We start from the raw sequence: 20083 nt of genomic DNA, 5'->3' as shown, positions 1-20083 counted from the left end.
TTCTTTACCAATATATAAAATAAACATTTCTCTCACCAGAGTTTAGTAAATTTTTAAAAGCACAAATTTATTAATCCATTTAGCAGATGTATTTTGAGTGCCTGCCTCATGCCTAGAACTGTGTGGGACCCTGAAGCTTTTTGCTTTAGTGATGTTTGCCACAGTGGGGATTAGTGTTAGTACATAGTTGAGTTCTCAGTTTAGCTCATTGGGAAGAGAATTTCTGGCAAATACCTGCATTTTTTTCCTGCCAATGTGTGTCAACTCACAGTAATCTACTCTCTAAAGTGTTAGAATTGTGTCGGCTCTCCTATTATCCAACCTCATTTAAATTTCAAATTATTCTCTTTCCCTTTAGAATATTCTTACAAGTTCCGTTTTAATGACACCAGTATCAGAAGATGAAGACAATGTTCTCAAAGCATTTACAGTACCTAAAAACAGGTCCCTGGCGAGTCCCTTGCAGGTAATTATTATTCCAACATTGGTATCTTAAAAGTCATTCACTAAAAAAAATTTTTTTTTTCAAAAAAGAAAAACATTTTAGACATAGAGGAGTGATGCTTTTAAACAACTCCCAATGTCTAAAAACCTCCTAAAATTCCTTGTTGCCACTCATATGAGACTCACTGGAAATTTTTTATTAGAGCAGGCTCCCAAAGCCTGATGAAGTGAAACATTTCTTACTGTGACTGAGACTAAGATTGTTAATTACACATGTGTCAATACCTCTTTCTTCTACTTTTAAAGGTTTTATAAAAAATTGGTATAGTTTAATTTTAGTTTCAAAATTTTTTATGTTTTCTGCTCCCTCACTAAGCCATCAAAGCTCAGACCCTGTTTAGATTTTCAATGAAGTTTGAAATTAGACAGCTAGAAAGGAATTACAACATATTTGACTATCAGAATGACAAACTCAACTGTCAGTGTTATGTGGCTAATCTGTAGTTGAACATCTGCTCACGGGTTTTAATATCGAAAGAGATTTCCCTTTTTTGAAGGAGGTGTATGTTGATGAGATACAACAAATTCCAAATTAACCCTGAGCCAAATGTAAATAAGAATGCAAATTTGTTTCCTTAAATTATTTAAAGCATTTCCCAACATTCAATAGCCCAATACCCAGCCACCTGCTGAGCCCTCCCCTCTATCCTCCTGTGCTACACTGAGGGAAAAGCCATAGCCCCTGCAGCATGCAGAGAACCTGGATTAGGAAGTGGAAAGTCACAGCTGTCCTGTGAGGGAAAGGCACTGTTTTAGGCAGTGTGATTTGAAAGAGTGTCCTGTTCCTGGAAGGCCTTTCCCATCACTGCAGTAGGCCTTCTCTCTCCAAATTGTGAGACCCTTAAGACTACCTCCTTTAAAGCATTTGTGATATTTAGCATTATTTTTAAGAAAGACAAATACAGCTGGAAGGGCTGTAGGCACACTTTGTGTCTTAATTCCATCAGATTGCTCTCCTTGTGGCTTCTATCTGATCCAACTGCTTTGATGAAAGGCGACTGTTGACTGGAGTGTGGACTAGGGAAAGTCTGTCCTTGCGGGGAATCTGGAGTCCTTCCTGAGTCAATCAGGCTTGGGTAGCCATGTGAAGAAGACTCAGAATATGGCAAAGAACTGGAAGATGAGGAAAAGAACAGAAGGGGGACATAAGGGGGACATATGGGGGACAAAGAAAGGGGATTAGAAGGATTATAACCAGAGCATAGAATTTGACTAGTGCTATTAGTGCATTAATTAAACTAGGTTGAGTTTTATGTATATTTTGTAACATAGGCTAGGATCTGACCGATATTTATAATAGTATAAAAAAAGTGCATTCTAAGTGACAAAGTGCAACATATATATATATTTAGGGACAGTTATCATTATGTAGGTTGAAAACCCCTGGTTCTTTCCCTAAAACTAAATCCTAAAGCTTTTGGCCTAACCAAATAGTGTTTAGCAAAACCTAAATCTAAACCTTTATGCAGATATAAATAAAATATATCCAGCCAAACATGGTACAGATATAAAATATACATATTACATAAAATTTGGCAAGAGTGTCAGATTTCTAAAAAATAGGTTGTCTAATTTTTACCTTGAAGATTTTAATGATACTAATTTAAAAAAAATCAGTATGGAACTTTATTATCAGCATATTTATATTTTATTTGATGGAAATATTACTTATCTTTGAAACTCAGTATTAAGTAGTAGGTCTATTTTTTTAAAGTTTATTTATTTATTTTTGGCTGCACTGGGTCTTCGTTGCTGCGCGCGGGCTTTCTCTAGTTGCAGTGAGCGGGGGCTACTCTTCGTTGCGGTGCGCGGGCTTCTCATTGTGGTGGCTTCTTTTGTTGTGGAGCATGGGCTCTAGGCCCGCGGGCTTCAGTAGTTGTGGCATGCGGGCTCAATTGTTGTGGCTCGCGGGCTCTAGAGCACAGGCTCAGTAGTTGTGGCGCAAGGACCTAGTTGCTCCGCAGCATGTGGGATCTTCCCAGACCAGGGCTTGAACCCATGTCCCCTGCATTGGCAGGCAGATTCTTAACTACTGCACCACCAGGGAAGTCTAGTAGCTCTGTTTTTATTAGTCAGTATTTTCTAGTATATTGGTGAGCCATATGTGGCACTCTACAGATTCTGATACTGTATATTGAGATTAAGCCACCTACGTACATCACATGGTGAAGGTAACATTTGTCGGCTCCACTAAACTAAATAATTGAGACCTATAAGTTGATTTTGGAGTCAATGCTTCTATCTACATTATATGGTTTTAGTGATTTACACCACTCAAATATATTCTAATAACCTGCTATAATAGATAACTAATTCATTTTAAGAATGAATGAGTGAATGGCACGCACCATGTATCTCCTTCATTTTGTGTCATGGAAACGTAGCGTCTCGTACCATAGAAATATGTGATTTCTAAAATGTTTCAAACTTTTGTGATAAATATCAGAAAATGCATCAGGTGATTCTAAATATTTAAGCATATATTGCCTATATTTCATATAACCCTGACTCAACAATATTTATGTAGGTAATTTTAAGCAATTTGGTAATTTTTTATTAAAACCATTATGCTTTATCGTATATTTCCATTGATAATTCAATTTGACCTAATTAGGCAGATTTCTCATGAACGGTATTGTTGAACATATTGTGCATTTGTTAAATGATCTGGCTATTCAACTTGAGTACTTTATATAACCTAGAAATTTTGTCATTTGTACTTATAATAAATCAAATGTGAAATGGGATTTTAACCAAACAATCTAGACATTTTTGTTAGAGTGCATTTAATTAAAACAACTAAATATGACTCCTAAAATATTTTAAATTTCCAAAACTTCTAAAATGTAAAATGTCATTTGTGGAGTACAGTTGATTGTCTATCCATCTAGTTGACTAAATAAATTTACATAGGTACAAGAAAAGTTTATAGAAGACTACACTAACTGTGCAATCCTGTGTTCTGTCATTTCAATGGTAATGATCCTTGGCTTAATTATAGCTGTAACACTTTAGACAGAGTAGTTACTGTTTTGAGGCCCCAAATATTGGGGCTTTATAGTTCAGCTTCTAATGCACATATAAATGCATGTGCTTGTACACGAATACGTGTAATAGTTACATTTCCTTCCTCTCTTCTTGGAACCAGCCATTTCCCTAAGGTGCTGTGATCCTTTTAGTGGGAAATGGTATGTAGAGACCAAACTCAGGGTGCTAAGTATGCCCATTTTTTATGCGGGTTGTCATTGAGAAGCAAAGAATTTTAATAACTCAGCGCTTTCCATATAACCCCTAGTCCGTAAGCTATAATGTCTAGAGGCTATTATAAACCATTATGCACAGTGTTATATTTGGTTTTGAAATTATTTATGCTTGATCTTTTTTTAAAAGGAATTTGCAGCAGCTGCATAATAGTTGGATTTCTTCTTTTTTTTAGTTGCCTTAACTTCAATTGTAAAAACAAACAGGGACTCTTATAATAAAAATGTCCTGAGACATTTTTTGATATTTGTGTCTTTCATGCAGCTCAGAATATGTGAGATTTTCAGACCATTGTGCTGTTTTCCTCACGCTGTATGGTAGTAGAGAATGGAGTCTAGAAGCTTATACACAAATGAGGAAATAGACATTCAGCCTAGAAAGCTTGCAGTTTGGAGCAGGAAAGGCAGATTCACTGTGGAACACTACTGGATTCTGCTGTTCGAAAGTTACCCTGAAAGAGCCCAAGGCAGACACACACACATACACACACACACAGCTCCCTCAGCAAGGAGAAAAGAACTGCCTGTTTTTCTCAATGTGCTTTCAATTTGCTTTACATTTTGAAATAAATACATTATGCCAATAAACATTTCCTAAGGTAGACGTTTTCATTGGTAGACCTGAAACTGTACTTAAGTTATAAGCCTCTGAACTTCTGTATTTTTCTCTTAAATTATAATTTCCTTTTATTCCTGTTTAAAACCCAAATGTAAAAGATGTGTTCATATGCTTTTTACTCACTCACTTTCCTCTTTTTTGTAACCACAGAATGACAGCCTTAAATTTTAATTTCCTGACTTGGCTTGTCCTAGCCTTACTTTTTAAAAACAGTGAGTTTAATTTAAGTAAATTTCTCAAGCCATTAATACTTAAACACATTTGCACAGCATCAAAGCATCTTACGATATTATTGCAAGCAGTTGAAGCTCACTTCTTCAGTTCCATGTGCTTTGGATTGCTTTTTGCATGATTGGCATTGCTAAGGTGTAATAAGCTAGCATGCAGGCAACAGGCAACTGGGTTCTAGTCTAGACATCAGCAGTTTCTAACTGCATGTTTTTAATTCATTAACTTCTTCAGATGAAAATGCTCTCATTTTAAATTGGGGACTATAGTTATTTCCTCCACTTATCATACAAGGTTTCTATGAAGATCAAATGGATATAATATTACTTTCAAAATGGCAGCACAGGGCTTCCCTGGTGGCGCAGTGGTGGAGAGTCCGCCTGCCGATGCAGGGGACACAGGTTCGTGCGCCGGTCCGGGAAGATCCCAAGTGCCGCGGAGCGGCTGGGCCCGTGAGCCATGGCCGCTGAGCCTATGTGTCCGGAGCCTGTGCTCCGCAACGGGAGAGGCCCGCGGACCGCCAAAAAAAAATAAAAAAAAAAAAAAAAAAAAAAAAATGGCGGCACACTTGCCAATGTACATTGGTGGTACCTATTTTCAGACAAAGGGTATGCACTGTCCCTGTCCTTAGAAACATAGGCAAGGAGGCCTCACTTTGCACTCTGGTGTATCATTTCCTCTCACATGTTCTTTCTCATTCCTTGCTCCACTCTGGCAGAACTGTGTCAGTGGGTCACCAAAAGAGATTGCTGATTCAACTGATTCCTGAAATAAAGGTAGTCAGATCTCTTTGGTGTTATGGAGATGAAACAACTGATTTACTGGTCTTCTTTATTTTTCTGCTGCTTGTGTTGGCATGTCAACTGACATAGAAACAGTCCGTCTCCATGTGACATAGATCTTTCCAGGCATTTCTTGTGTTAGTGTGCTGTTGTTGACCTACTCCCCTGGATACCTCTGTATCCATTTGGTTCTCCCTTGGGTCACTTTTTTCCACTTGCCCTGGCAAGATTTCACATAGCTGTCAATAATATTTCAGTGACCTGCTTTCAATATATCTTATATAATAAGCAAGTTTACCATGTACAGTTTTTGGGGTGAACTGAGAAAGGCTAAATGAGTGGGGAAGGCAAGTTGAGCTCAAATTCAGAGTGCTCTACCCCAGAGAGTACACGACCTGGATTCTTTTTTGTTTGGTTCAGTTTGGTAAACACTGTGATATTGAATCTTCCTTGGGCCAACAAAGATAGAATTGCTTTAGAGCAATTTGGCACTTATCTTAATCTTAATAGTTGAAAACCAATATGTGACTAAGGAAAGAGCTATTCTTCTAAAAAATTGTGACATCTGAGGCTATGAGATTACAACTGTTGGGAAGTCTATCAACATGTAAGATGAAAAGAACCCTAGAGACATTGGCGACAAACTCCAAATTTGGGAAAAGTCCATCCCTATTAGTGATTGTTAACTTAGACATGGGTGGGATGTGGAGGCACTGGTGGATGGAACACCCTCCATCACCATCTGGACCTTTGACCCATGCTAACTTTTAGGTCTCTTTTCTATGAAAAGTTAGCAACTCTGAAGTTGGGAGCATTTAATTGTTTTGTGCAGACATAGGGAAGCATTTATGCGTGGGAAAAGTTTGATAACCATTAACCTTACCTTAGCCACACTTCATCTCAGGTTTATTCTTGACTCTCAAGATACAGCTAAAGATTTCAACATTATCTCTTAGGTAACTAATACATTTTAAAGGATGCCCCACTGGGAAGGAATTCTGACTTTTAGAATTTTAGTCCAGAGTAATTCTTTTCTTCAGATAGGTTAAATGGAATTATCAAATAATTCTTAGTCTTTTGGACACCATTTATATCTGCCTATTATTTTAAAAAATGAAACAGAAAAACATAACACCATCTTATAAGTTGTTTTGTTTTTGCAAAATCATTTTTTTATGACTTAACGCAAGTTTCTTATGAGGTCTGTGAACTGTAAAGCACATGCCCTGCCAAGGCTATTGACGGCAGCAGCTACTGTATGAAGCTGCTCTATGAATAAAACAACAATGGCAGTTCTTGTTCAGCATGATGAAAAAAACCATTCATATTCTAAGTGAAAATGTGGAGATAATTTAATTCCGACAGAAAACCACCTGTGGACATGGTCTTGTCTCATTTTTTGTCTTGTTTTATATAAAGGATCTGCATATTTATTTAAAGTGCTTCAGCAGGATATCCCAGTTAGACCTCTGACAGTCCTTTTTCAGTTCACTTCTGCCCAGGGGCAATTAAAGGTAAATTATGGGCTAAGTAAGATAACTCGCGGGCAAGAGAAGGAAGATGTGCAGTAGGATTATTAATGTTGTAATGAATTAGGGTAGAGTGACATGTCTGCAACAGCACCATGAGTTAGTCATTTAACAAGAATTCATGTGCCGAAATCTGTAATTCTTTTTTTTTTTTTTTTTTTTTTTTTGCGGTACGCGGGCCTCTCACTGCTGTGGCCTCTCCCGTTGTGGAGCACAGGCTCCGGACACGCAGGCTCAGCGGCCATGGCTCACGGGCCCAGCCGCTCCACGGCATGTAGGATCTTCCCGGACCCGGGCACGAACCCGTGTCCCCTGCATCAGCAGGCAGACTCTCAACCACTGCGCCACCAGGGAAGCCCAAAATCTGTAATTCTTACTAATCCTTTAGTGTAAATGAAACTAACATTTAAGGAGAGGGAATGAGGAGGGTGCCCAAGGATCTATATGACAGTATTAAAAAACATCCTCCTAGCACAAAGACATTTAATCCTCCTTTGTCAGAACTATTCCATCAGCTTGAAAAGTTGGCCCAGGGCCCCAGGGCTTCAAGGTAAGGAGGGAGAAAGAAATAGCAGTAGGAGGCAGCTGCCCTTTTGGCTGGTGGACCTCAGCATTTCCTTTCTTACCCGAGTATTCGACCTTCTGCTCTTCCTTTACCTTCACAAAGTAGGTATGTGTCTGCTCTGACCAGTATTTCCATTCATGGCTGTAAGAAGTGCTAGCTTTGTACTCTCACGGTGCGGAAAAGGAGCTGCCCACTCACGTTCGCCTTTTTGTTCTGCGCTCAGTGGTTCTTGCACACAGTGGCTACTGTGTCTTGGTGTCTGTCTACACTGGGAGGTTCAGGTGTTCCAAGTCGTCTTGCCCTCCCTCAACTCTGAGCTTCAGGGCTTAGGTGCCCCTCAAATGCTCTGCTTTCTGAAATTCGGATAGTTCAGTCAATTTGATTTATTTCTTCATAAATTTCATTTTGACTTGGGGGAAGCTGACGGTTTGAAAAGTGTTTTCAAAGTACTAACTAAAAATATATGGTACCTTCTTTATATTGATCTTGTTTTAAATATCTGGTCCTGGAGGAAGAGCCAAACATGAATAAGTGATGAGCCATCTGGGAGATCCAACAAGAACACAGTTAAAGTCCAAGTTGAAAATATACTAAGCCGATAACTGTGTTAGATTCTCTTGAACAGACATTGGGAATCCCGAATTAAGTACTATGTTGTCAAGGATCAGAACTTGACTTTTACCAAGAGGCATTGTAAAAGCAAGCATGAGATTCTTTTAATATAGGATTTTAGGATACTTAATTTACTTTAATATAGAAAATTAATCCTATGTTAATTGAAGCACAGCTAAGTAGAAAAATTCTTAACCAGAGAAAAACAGAAACAATCCTTTCTTCCTTGCTCCTCACTTTTATCTCTGTTTTCACCTACATTCTCCCTTCCCCCTCATTTGTTTGTATGTATTCTTTTGAAATATGTATTTTTGGGTTTTGTGTGTATCTTTGTTATTTTTTGCTTACATATAAGATATTAGCATATTAAGATATTTTATTCTGCTTTTTTTTTTGCGGTACACGTGCCTCTCACTGTTGTGGCCTCTCCCGTTGCGGAGCACAGGCTCTGGACATGCAGGCTCAGAGGCCATGGCTCATGGGCCCAGCCGCTCCGCGGCATGTGGGATCTTCCTGGACCGGGGCACGCACCCATGTCCCCTGCATCGGCAGGCGGACCCTCAACCACTGCGCCACCAGGGAAGCCCTCTGCATCTTCTTTAGTCACTTGCTTTTAAGATCCATGTACTTTGTTCTGTGTACATCACTGATTCTAAGCCCTGCATAGTACTCGTGATGGACAGCCATCATCTTTAACTATTCACTCTCAAATGGTAGTTAGTATATGTCATATTGCTATTGTATGTCACATTTTAGGATGTCACATTGTTATTATATGTCACATTGTCATATATGTTCTATGTGTGTCACTACAAATACAAGCTCAAAATTACAATGATAACATTAAATTTTATTTTGTTAATTGGATTCCTTGTGTCAATTAGGTGTTTCAGTGCTGCACTGAAAAATGTTAGCAACAACCTGTAAGCAGTCAACTAAACTAAAATATGAGACTTGGATGGGCAGTTAACACACCAAAGAAATATGTATATGTAACCCACTTCCTTCAAACTAGACAAACATCATTTATTCAGGACTGTATCAAAGAATGCTTAAACTACTCTGGTGATTTTACTTAGTAAAACATTAAATGTGACTCAATGGCAGAAGTCAGCCCAGAACGCCTTGTCATCTTTGTCCTGTCATTTTTGTGATTCACAGTTCCGGGAAAATATTATGATAATCAATCTTGCCTACGTAGTATTTCAAGTTATGTATTGAGCCTCTGAGCCTTGAGAGTAAATATGTGTAAACTTGGATGGTGCCTTTACATTGGCAGTGAGATGGCACGACAGACTGGGCAGAAACTGGGTAATCTACTTTGTGTCCTGTGAAAGTTTACAAGTTACAAACATGGCACCGTAAACCTTATGTCACTGAAAATTTATTCCAGACCCTAGGCAAGGAAGCCTCATCACCATACAAATACCACGTTCATTTGGAATTGTCTTACCTATTTGCTAAAAGTCTGATGACTTTGACACCTCATCTAAGCACTTCTTCCTGCATTCCAAGGCCCTGCTGACCGGACCCTACAATTTCCCACTGATAAGAACGCTAATGGAAGCAGCGAGTTAGAGCCCGGATTCACATTTCTACTTCATCACTTCTTAGCTGGGTGACTTTAAGGGTGTTGCCTCAGCTCTCTCTTCCTTTAAAATTGCCTGCTCTGAAAGACATGTGTAATGAGCCATACTTATGCCACTGGTGTTTTGTATGAGAATTAAATGAGATGATACATGTAAAATACTTAGAAGCGTGAGTGGTGTGTAGTAAGCACTTGTTAAATGTTGTCATTTAATCCACTGTGTCCCTTCCTCTCTGTCTCCCAGTCCCTCCCACAAGCAATGTACAAACTGCAACTTCCTGACTCTTTCATGTTATTTTCCCACCTGGGTTACCCTCTTTACCACTTGTCTATCTAAACCCTGCCTATTCATGCCCTTTGCCTAGAGCATGGCCCTGGCTGCTCGTTGGTGTCCCCTCTCCTCCTCCTCTGGCCGTGGGACCACAAACCTTTCATCTGCCTGTCGTCACTCCACCGGTTTCACATGTGTTCATTTTTTCTCTTAAAGGACAGCAGAGGCCTTTCTTTTCTTATTCTTCTTTTGTCCATGAAAAGCATCCCTCTTAGATATCAATACTAGGAATAGTTGTGCTTTTTAAAACCACTGATTTCATTTTGAGCTTATAGACAGCAAATCTTATATCTGCTTGTGTTTCTGTTTCCTTCTTTGCATTGACTGCTAGAGAGCTCAGAGCCATGTTTGGAGTTTACATCTTGCCGGTGCATTATAGTTCATGGCAAGTGTTTTGACTACAAATCTCACCTCTTCTTCGTATTATTTATTTTTTCCACATTTCTCTGTGACCCTGCCTTGTCCACTTTTTAAACTCTCTTTGCTTATATTTACTTTGTAAGCATCTTAAATCCTTTTGGGAACTAAGTAGGGCACAAATAGTACATATTTTGGTTTGAAGCAACATGGAGGGAAAGCAGGAGCCAGGGCTCGCAGAAGACAGACACACGTTCAAAACCATTACTCTAGTTACCCATAGAGTGGCCTTGGGCAAGTTATCCTTACTTTCTGAGTCTCCATTTCCTGCCCAGTTTAAGAGAGAAGGAACCTCCCACCCAGGGTAGTTGTGCTGTGTAAATGAGATCATGTGTGTGAAGGATCGAGATGCTGCCCATGAGATATTAGTTCCATCCTGTATCTTTAAAAAGTAAGCTATCCAAGTAAACCGATATTTCTTAATTAATTGGTATTTAATTGATAAATATCCATTTTAATTGATAAATTTAAATTTTCATAACTGAACTTAATCAATTTAATTGTTTAAAAAGATATACTATGTTTAGTAGGTGTTGATCAATTCCAGCACCTACAGGAGCTTCTTTGCTGGGTGGCTCAAGCACTCACCAGTTTGCTTAATAAGTAAATGCCCACAGCTCACCTTAGGTATCTGGGGGATTAGACTCATTCCTGTCTCCAACTCTGTAAAATCTCCTAATAGACAAAAGGCACTCAAGTGTGAAGATACAGCTGTATCTTATCATACTGCTTGGAGTGGGTTTTCTCTCTTCGCGATAAACAATTTCTGATAATTAATATCACTTAAGAATGCTGGATTCCTGGTTGTCAGAGGGAAGATTTTATCTGACAAAGGCTCCCTGGTGTCTACTACTTGCTGTCTGGAGGTCACCCTTTTTTTCTGCTGGCCCTGCTGGGACTGGGAATCCATTTGTGGGCTAAAGTGTGTGCTTCCCGGTCTGACCTTGCCATTGCCTTCTCTCTCCCCATTAGCCTTGTAGCGGTGCCTGGGAAACTGCATCCTGTGGGAAGACAGACGATCAGATGACGGCTTCCGGTCAGGCTCGTAAATACGTGAACGCCTTCTCAACCCGGACTCTGGTCATGTGAGACGTTTGCAGACAAGCATTATGGTTTTCAGAACACTTCAGGTTGATTTGGGATATAGCATTCCTCTACATGAAACTTTTCATGAATGGGAGAAGAGCCTATTTTTGTTGTGGTACAACAGTTGAGAACAGCACCAAGTGCATTTAGGTGGATGAAATCGTATCAGATTTCACCCAACTAAACGAATTTTTTAAAAAAAATTAATAAATAACAGTCTTACCTAAATTATTAGGTCATGAATTGTAGTCAGTTAGTATCTTACTGCAGATTTAAAAAAAAAGAAAACATAAAGTGATTTATCTGTATTTTAAGAGGACCAGTATTTTTTCTGTGATAGGGTTTTTGAAATTTTACACAAAAAGGTACTCCAATATTTCACTTTTCTCAATCACTAAACACAATGCATTACTATAAATGTTGGCTTAACACCATGGAATAAGTAATCAATATTGTAAATGCTCATTTATGGTTAATAACATTGGAGGTACATTTACTGTACTAAACCATTTTATGAGGGTTTTTTTTGTTAGCTTGCTTTAAAAATTATTACTGTATGAAATAGTTTTATAAAAAATTATATTTTTATTCAGTAATTTAATTTTGTACATGCCAAATGAAAAAAAATGTGTTTTGCTGCTATGGTCTTAGCCTGTAGACATGCTGCTAGTATCAGAGGGGCAGTAGAGCTTGGGACGGAGAGAAAAGAAACTTGGTGTTAGGTAATTGACTATGCACTAGTATTTCAAACTTTTTTATTTTTTATATATATATATATACTTTTTTTCCTTTTGTAATACATTGGAAAACTTGTTTGGGAGATTTTGCATTTGTGGTTGTTTTTTGTCTTTTGTTATTGTTGGTTTATAAGAGCATGCACTGCACTTCTTTCTTGGGAGATCTGTGTTGTTGAAGTCCTATGTTTTGTTTTGAGTTCAGCCTAACTGTTCTTTAATTCAGGGGTTATGTGTTTAATCAGCATTCCCCGTGGTCTCTAAGTGTATAGTCTCAGAACTGCCACACAGAACCTGTGTTTGCAGCTGGGGTCGATAGCCAGTTGCTGCCTTAAGAACATTCGGTGCAAGATGGCCGGCACTGAACTTTTGATATGACAGTGTACTTACTGCCTTGTAGTGAAATAAAGTTGTGCCCTTATTTTACTTACTTTTGACTTCTGTCTTACTTTCGACTGTGGACAATAGTTACAATTTTAAGAAAATGGAGTGAAAGCAGAGCACTTTCCTCTGTTAATAATTTGCACACCATCTGAACTTCACTTGAAGAAGCCAAGAATTATAACTTTGGAGAAAGAAGGACAAGCAAACCAAGTTCAGTAGTTCCCAAAATAATCACGTGCAGAATGACAGCTGGGAAGAATGGTCCAGAATCTATCATTCAGGGTTCCAGCAGCGTTTGAATTAGAATAATGCAAGGAGAGGTCGTTTACAAGGGTACTAATACCACGGATGTGGGCAGCGGGTAGCAGGACCACAAAGGGTAGTACGTGCTCATGGATGCAGGCCTGAAGGACACTGTCATGTGGAAGGGGAGAGTCATGGAAAGCAGGAGCTCTTGAGAGGAGCAGCGACCTTTGGAATTCTCACAGAAAGAGAGCCAAGGGTAATCCCTAACTTTATATTCCCTGTCCCTCCCATCTCTGCCAAGGGTCCTCATTGCAGAACCAACCAGAAGCTAGAAGGTACAGGAGTACCTGGATGCAAGGCAGCTGATCAGCCTCCTGGGGCAGAGCCAGAGGACATTTTTCCACTGGGGTAAGGACAGGGCGACCCAGCCGAGGCATCCATTCTGTCCAACTTCCACTGGCTTCCATCTCTCAGCTCAGTGTTCTCCTCACTGTGCTACAATATCCCTTTCACATAGTTTCCTTACAATTTCCTTTAGTCACTCCTTTCCAACTCATATTTTGAATTCTCATATGCATGATGCACTTGGTGTTCCTAGAGCCAAGGATCTGTTGCCCCTAATTATTAGTCTTTAAGACCACTTAGTATTCTTTGATTGTCTTTCTAATAGATAATAACACATCTCAGTGTTAGGAAGCTTATTACATTCACACACCCACAGAGTCTTTTCGAGGTGCTAATTCTGCCACTTACTAGGAGCTTGAACTTGAACAAGTCATTAACCTCTCTGAGCCTTTTTTCTCCATCTGTAAAATGAGTTCATTCCTACAATGCACTTTTGTTAAATAATGCACTATACAAATGTTCGTTATTACATAAGCTTTCCATAATTAAGTGATGCATGCTGTGTGGTGTGTCAAATGTTCATCTCATCGATAATGTGCATTGCCAATTGCAGAGTTCAACTTAGGGGTCATTGAATATCTATTAAAATAAATTAATGGCAAGAGTGAATTCAGCATTATATAGAACCAAAATATTTACTTTTGAAATAAGCACATAACCTAATAACTAGAGACTAAGCACCTAAACTAATGAAGTGTAAATTTAGGTTTTATGTATAAATACATTAATGTAGCACCCATTTCACAAGCATCTCTAAAACCTTTATCTGTCCTAGACATTTTTTTTAATTCTCCTGCTGTCTACCGCAGAGATTCCAGTACTAAAATAAATGGAAACAGCATTACTTACTACCCAAACAATGGTTGTCCTTTTGAGTCACTATGTGTAAAGTTTGAGTCCACATGTGCACATCGGAGAATAGGAGAGACACAGAGAATATCCTAAACTGTCTCTCAGCCATTAATAGGGCTGATAATCCAAGGTGAATAAAATGTACAAGGAAGAACTTATTCTCTTTAGAAATTATACAACATTAGAACTGCAAGAGACCTTTAACAACATGAGGGACTTCCAATAAGAGGTTCTCCACGCTGCTTTATTGAAAGAAAATCAGTTTTGGAGCCCAAACAGTCTTGTTTTAAGTTCAGACTCTGCCCTTTACCAGCTCTGTGACTTGGTAAGAGTTTTACTTAATCTCCCTAAACTTTACTTTACTTATATTGGAGATAAAAATACATCTCAAGGTTGTGGGGTATTGTGAAGATTATATGAAATAGTAAATGCATTCTTGCGTCTTTGTAAAATGTTGTCATGCTTATTGATGACATAAGTCACTATAATGACTATCGTCAAAGAAAAAGCAGGTCTGTAACCTAGCAATGGAGAAGTAAGTACCACTGAGGCCCACATCCTTGATTGTGTGTTAAATCTATTCTTTGTATTAAAATTAACTTTAAATCTAAATTATATCTTTTCAAAATACTCCTAATCATTCAAAATATTACTAAACATATTTAAATATATGTTTCTCCTTCTTGTACAACTGTATGTGGGGAATATGGGGTATATTTTCCTTAAACGCATGGGTTTCTAATTCGAAAAAGAAAACTATCTAGTAGATAAAATGTGACGGGCAGATCTGTTACACCGCACTTAAAATACTTACAAGTTTGGTGCTTATTTTTCTCCTCTAATCTTGCAATTATAAAATAAGGTCTTCCTTATTCATCATTTTTAGAGGGTAAAGGAAAGAAATCAGCCAAAAGGCAAAACCTCTTTTAAGAAATGAAGTGAAATTGTATACAATTATACGTAGTAACTTTGGGAATTACAGTAAGAGGAAGCTGAACTATAAATCTTAGGGAAATTAGCGTTTGGGCAACAAATAGGTTAGAATTCTTTTTAATTAACATTTGACACAAATGTTCTTGATGCTAATGTGGAAACTGGAGAGACTGATATCTGCCTTATGGACCATGTTTCTCTTATTCAACTAGTATATGTTCAGCACCTACTGTATGCTAAGTGCTGTATTTGAAGTTGGGGTTAGAACTCAGAACAACATAGATTAAAAAATCCCGGGGCTTCCCTGGTGGCGCAGTGGTTGAGAGTCTGCCTGCCGGTGCAGGGGACACGGGTTCGTGCGCCGGTCCGGGAGGATCCCGCGTGTCGCGGAGCGGCTGGGCCCGTGAGCCATGGCCGCTGGGCCTGCGCGTCCGGAGCCTGTGCTCCGCGGCGGGAGAGGCCACAGCAGTGAGAGGCCCGCGTACCGCAAAAAAAAAAAATCCCGGGACTTTCCTGGTGGTCCAATGGTAAAGAATCTGCCTTACAACGCAGGGGACGTAGGTTCGATCCCTGGTCAGGGAACTAAGATCCCACATGCCCAGGGCAACTAAGCTCTGGAACCCGTGCACCACAACTAGAGAGAAGACCGTGCACCTCAATGAAGATCCTGCGAGCTGCAACTAAAACACGACCCAGCCAAAAATAAATTTAAAAATAAAATAAATAAATCTAAAAAAAAAATTCCCTGCCTTCTGTGAGCTTATGTTCTGATGGGAGAGACAGATGCATAAGTGGACAATTATGGTATGTTCGTATAGGGGTAACAGAAACCACTGGAGAGGACCAGATCTAGACTTGGGGGAGCCACAGAAGTTTCCATGGAAGAATCTAGCAGGACTGACAGACAAAGCCAAGCTAAAGAGGGGGGCAGCAGGGTGAGGGTAGCATCTGAAGTTTACTGGAGAAAAACATCCAAATATAATGACTTGTCTTACTTTAAATTCATGATGAAAAATTGCAAATGGACACTTAGGCAATGGTACTGCCTGGAGATATTCTCTAGTGTATTTTTCTTCCCTCCCTCTGGGCAACCATTTCACACCACTTTCTCTCAGCCCTCTCCATCCCATCTCCAACCAATTCCCAACTGATAACCTTGACTCATACACATCCATGACAAAATATAAGTATTCACCGTCCCACACCAATGCCACCCACAGACCAGCACATGTACTGACATCCTTGCCTTCCCTCTTGTTAGCATGGACGAACACTCCTGGCTGCAAACAAGGGCTGGCCCTTCCATTTGGCCTCTGCAACCTTTATATCCTCCAGGCCTCATCCTGCAGATACTATCTTTCTCCTATATGCTAGTGTCTTCCTCTCTCCCAAATCATTCTTATCACATTAACATGGTCTACATCTCCCAGCAGTAAAAAGTAACACTCTCTTTATCCCATATCACCATCAAAAAGCCCCATTTATCTGCTCCTCTTTTCAGCAAAACTGCTCAAGGGATCTTCTATGGTTTTGGTCACCACTTCCTCTTGTTGCCGTCCTCCTGCAGCCCATGCCACATGAACTTTCATCGCCCCGACTCCATCATGTTCACCCTCGTCATTGTCACCAGTGGCCTCCATGTTGCCCAATCCGGTGGTTACTTCTTAAGCCTCATTTTACTTCACTCATTGGCAGCCTTCAACAGAATCGACACTCCCACTTTTTTTTTGTTCGTTTTTTTTTTTTTTTTTTGTTTTTTTTTTTTTTTGTTTTTTTTTTTTTTTGTTTTTTTTTTTTTTTGGCCAAGTTCCATGGCATGTGGGATCTTAGTTCCCCGACCAGGGATCCAACCTGCGCCCTCTGCACTGGAAGCACAGAGTCTTAAACACTGGACCACCAGGGAAGTCCACTCCCACTTTCTTGAATCACTTTCCTCTCTTGGCTCCAGGGTACCCTCTTCTGGCTTTTTTCCCTTCCTCACTGGTTACCTCTGCTTGCTACTCCTTCTCCCTTTGGCCTTGAAGTGGTCCTTTCCACCTTCTCTCTACATCATTCTTTCCAAGGGATTTCAAGACTGCTGTTGCTTTAAGTACCATCTCTATCTTCAGCTCTAACCCTGTTCTGAAAGTCCAGACTCCTGTATCCTATTCCATGTTAACATCTCTCCCTCACCCATAGGTATCTTAAACTTAGTATGAACAAAACAAAACTTGCAATCACTCAATGCTTCTTTTTTTCTCATTTGCAGTAATTAGGCCTAATTTTTAAATTAATTTCTTCATTTCTCAAGCCAAAAATTTAAGTATCATCCTTGATGTCTCACCCCTCTTACACCCAAGGGCTCAGAAAGACCTGACTACTCTTACCTTGAAAATATATCTTAATGTGTCCACTTTTCTCCATTGTCAGTAATGAAATTATTAGCAATAATACAATATGTGTTAAGTGCTGACTACATGCTGGAGAAGAAAGGAGAAAGAGGGAAGGTTCCCAGCAGACAGAAGAAGACTGGTGAGATCTGAGAGGTCAGAATGAGAAGAAACCGAATGGGAAACCTGGGGGAAAGACATGAGGCTGGAGAAGGAAGTCATATAAATATTCTGCAAGCGTTTGGACTTAGTCCTTAGAGATATGGGTGGTCATTGAATGATTTTAGTTCAGGGAAATAAAATGATTAATTTACCCCTGATTTGTAGAAATAATTCTGTTCAAATCCCTTTTTTTATACATAATATAAACTTAAACCTCATGTTAACAGGACCAAATGATTGCAGTCTGAATTTTATACCCAGTTAACTGGATTCTACACAATATATTTCCTACTGCTTCTTAATTTCAAAAGAATATGCTTTAATCCCAGAAAATCTCATTGAAAAATATCCTTTGATCTGAAGTATATCAAGGCTGTTTTCATAGTCTATCTTATATAAAGTAATTAGTTAAGAAAGAATTGTTTGGAAGAATCGTTTGCATTAAACACTTTTCCCCTTTAAGAGCAGAATATTTTCAACCAATAATTTATCTAAAATCCTCCTTGTCGTTTTCAAACACTAAATCTTCAACAGACTTTTTAAAATATGGCATAGTCCTTGATTTGCCTGGTGTTTTGCCCGTTAAGGAATCCTGCCAGTATTGCTCTCGAGGGTATCTTCAGCTTACTTTAACATTTCTTTTATTACACTCCTTAATCTAGAACATATTCTTATATTCCAGTGGTTTTCAGACTTTGGGGGCATCAGAAACACACTGAGAACTTACTTAAAATGAAGATTCTTGACCTCGCCCACAGGGATCTGATTCATGAGTCAGGTGTAGAGCTAGAAATATTTCAACAAGCTTCCAGGTGATTCTAAGGCAGGTGGTCTTAGGGGATCACACTAAGGCCTTAGGAAAAGCCTTCTAGTCCCCCAACCCTGTGCTTTCATTCTAACCCTCCCCATAGCATTCAATTCCAGTGGAGCCCATAATTCTTCATTAAAATGCCCACTGGTCTAGAGAATATTTGAAAAATATTAAGCCCATAACTATAACAAGAGTTTCTTAAATCCAGAGAATTACTATGTGACAGGTATTGTTAGTTAATGCTAACCTTGGCCTTCAGATCCACCTTTTGTTCGATTTTTACAAGATGTGGGGAAGCATAATTTTATGCCCGTGTATCTGAATCTCTAACAACAACACTATTTTAACCCAGAAGCCCCTGGTTCTAAACCAGTCTCTAATGAACTTACTGAAAATCCTTGTTCAAGTCACTTTACACCTCTGTGCTTTGGGATTTCTATTTAAATGGAGGAAGTATTTAATCCTGTATATAGTTACAAAGCACACAGAGGTCCTCAGATCAAAGACAAATGAAATTCAAAGAAAGCTTTAGTAACCCAAAGACACTGGAGTACTTAAGATTGTTAGGTTTTCCTGATGGAAAACCTCCTCTGAACTGAATTTGAAAATTAATAAATCACCCTTAGCCTGTGTTTGGGAGCAGATGTTAAGGACAGAGCTACGATTTTCTTTTATTCACCTAAAGAATGTAAATTCATCCACCTATTTTTTATTGGTCCCAATTACCTAATGATGGGAAGACTCTTTCAACTTCCCTTCCTTGGTCAATTTCTGAGTCAGTGCAAGCAGTGAACAATGACCAGCCTGAAGCACACTGGAAAGATGGTTATTGCATAAGGTCATAACCACTTGGCTTTACTCAGATCATCCCAAATCCATTTCTCTCCCCTATTTCAAATCTTCCAAAATGAAAGGACATTAGAAACATGTATTCTGGTTGAACATAGTGTATTGAAGACATGAATTAATGACACTCCATCAGGAAACTCCACCAAATGACAATGAGGAGACAAATAAGGGGCATAAATATACAAGTCAAAGAGAATAGAAAACAACAGGTAAGAGATATTTGCCAAGAATCTAAGTCACTTATCCAACAAATGTAATATTTGTTGAATATTTATTGAGCACTTCTCATGCAAGGCAGAGTTCAAAACTATACATAATTTGATATACATAATTTTCAAATAACTGGCAGAGCAATATGGTCTTGGATACCCCCAAAGTACTAAGAAAATGGTCTATTTCACATTTTTCTCTAAATCTTCATAACCATATTTCTCTAAACCTAAAATGTCCTTTTTCATGTTTTAACATTTTACATCAGGATATGTTTTTAACATGGTCTGATTTTTTTCTTTCTTTGAAAATTGCTATTAAATCTGTACAGCCATAAAATTGATGATACCATAAAATAAAGGAAGAGTGTGGGATTCTTGGAAAGCAGGAATTTCAGAAAGAACTCCTCAGCTTTTTTCTTTTTTTAAATTTACTTTTACTTTTTTTTTATAGAGCAGGTTCTTATTAGTCATCCATTTTATACACATCAGTGTATACATGTCAATCCCAATCTCCCCATTTATCACACCACCACCCCCCGCCGCTGCTTTCCCCCCTGGGTGTCCATACGTTTGTTCTCTACATCTGTGTCTCTATTTCTGTCCTG

At 38.9% G+C, this 20083-nt stretch overlaps 1 protein-coding gene across 4 annotated transcripts in view; it reads left to right on the top strand.

Annotated features, from left to right (window-relative positions):
* The window catches only part of MYB (MYB proto-oncogene, transcription factor), a 34960-nt gene extending 22294 nt beyond the window's left edge, over positions 1-12666 (top strand). For 3 of the 4 annotated variants that reach the window (XM_024759123.1, XM_024759121.1, XM_024759124.1), the window contains 2 exons: positions 359-466; positions 11408-12666. In XM_024759123.1, coding sequence (XP_024614891.1) covers positions 359-466; positions 11408-11524 — 225 coding nt within the window. In that variant the 3' untranslated portion in view covers positions 11525-12666. The remainder of the gene's footprint in view (positions 1-358; positions 467-11407) is intronic. The other variant, XM_024759122.1, reaches the window with a different exon arrangement.
* The last annotated feature ends 7417 nt before the right edge of the window (positions 12667-20083 follow it).

This window comes from Neophocaena asiaeorientalis, unplaced genomic scaffold, assembly GCF_003031525.2.
Source record: "Neophocaena asiaeorientalis asiaeorientalis breed wild unplaced genomic scaffold, Neophocaena_asiaeorientalis_V1.1 scaffold5, whole genome shotgun sequence".
Taxonomy (NCBI): domain Eukaryota; kingdom Metazoa; phylum Chordata; class Mammalia; order Artiodactyla; family Phocoenidae; genus Neophocaena; species Neophocaena asiaeorientalis.
This window is presented reverse-complemented; position numbering and strand designations above follow the sequence as displayed.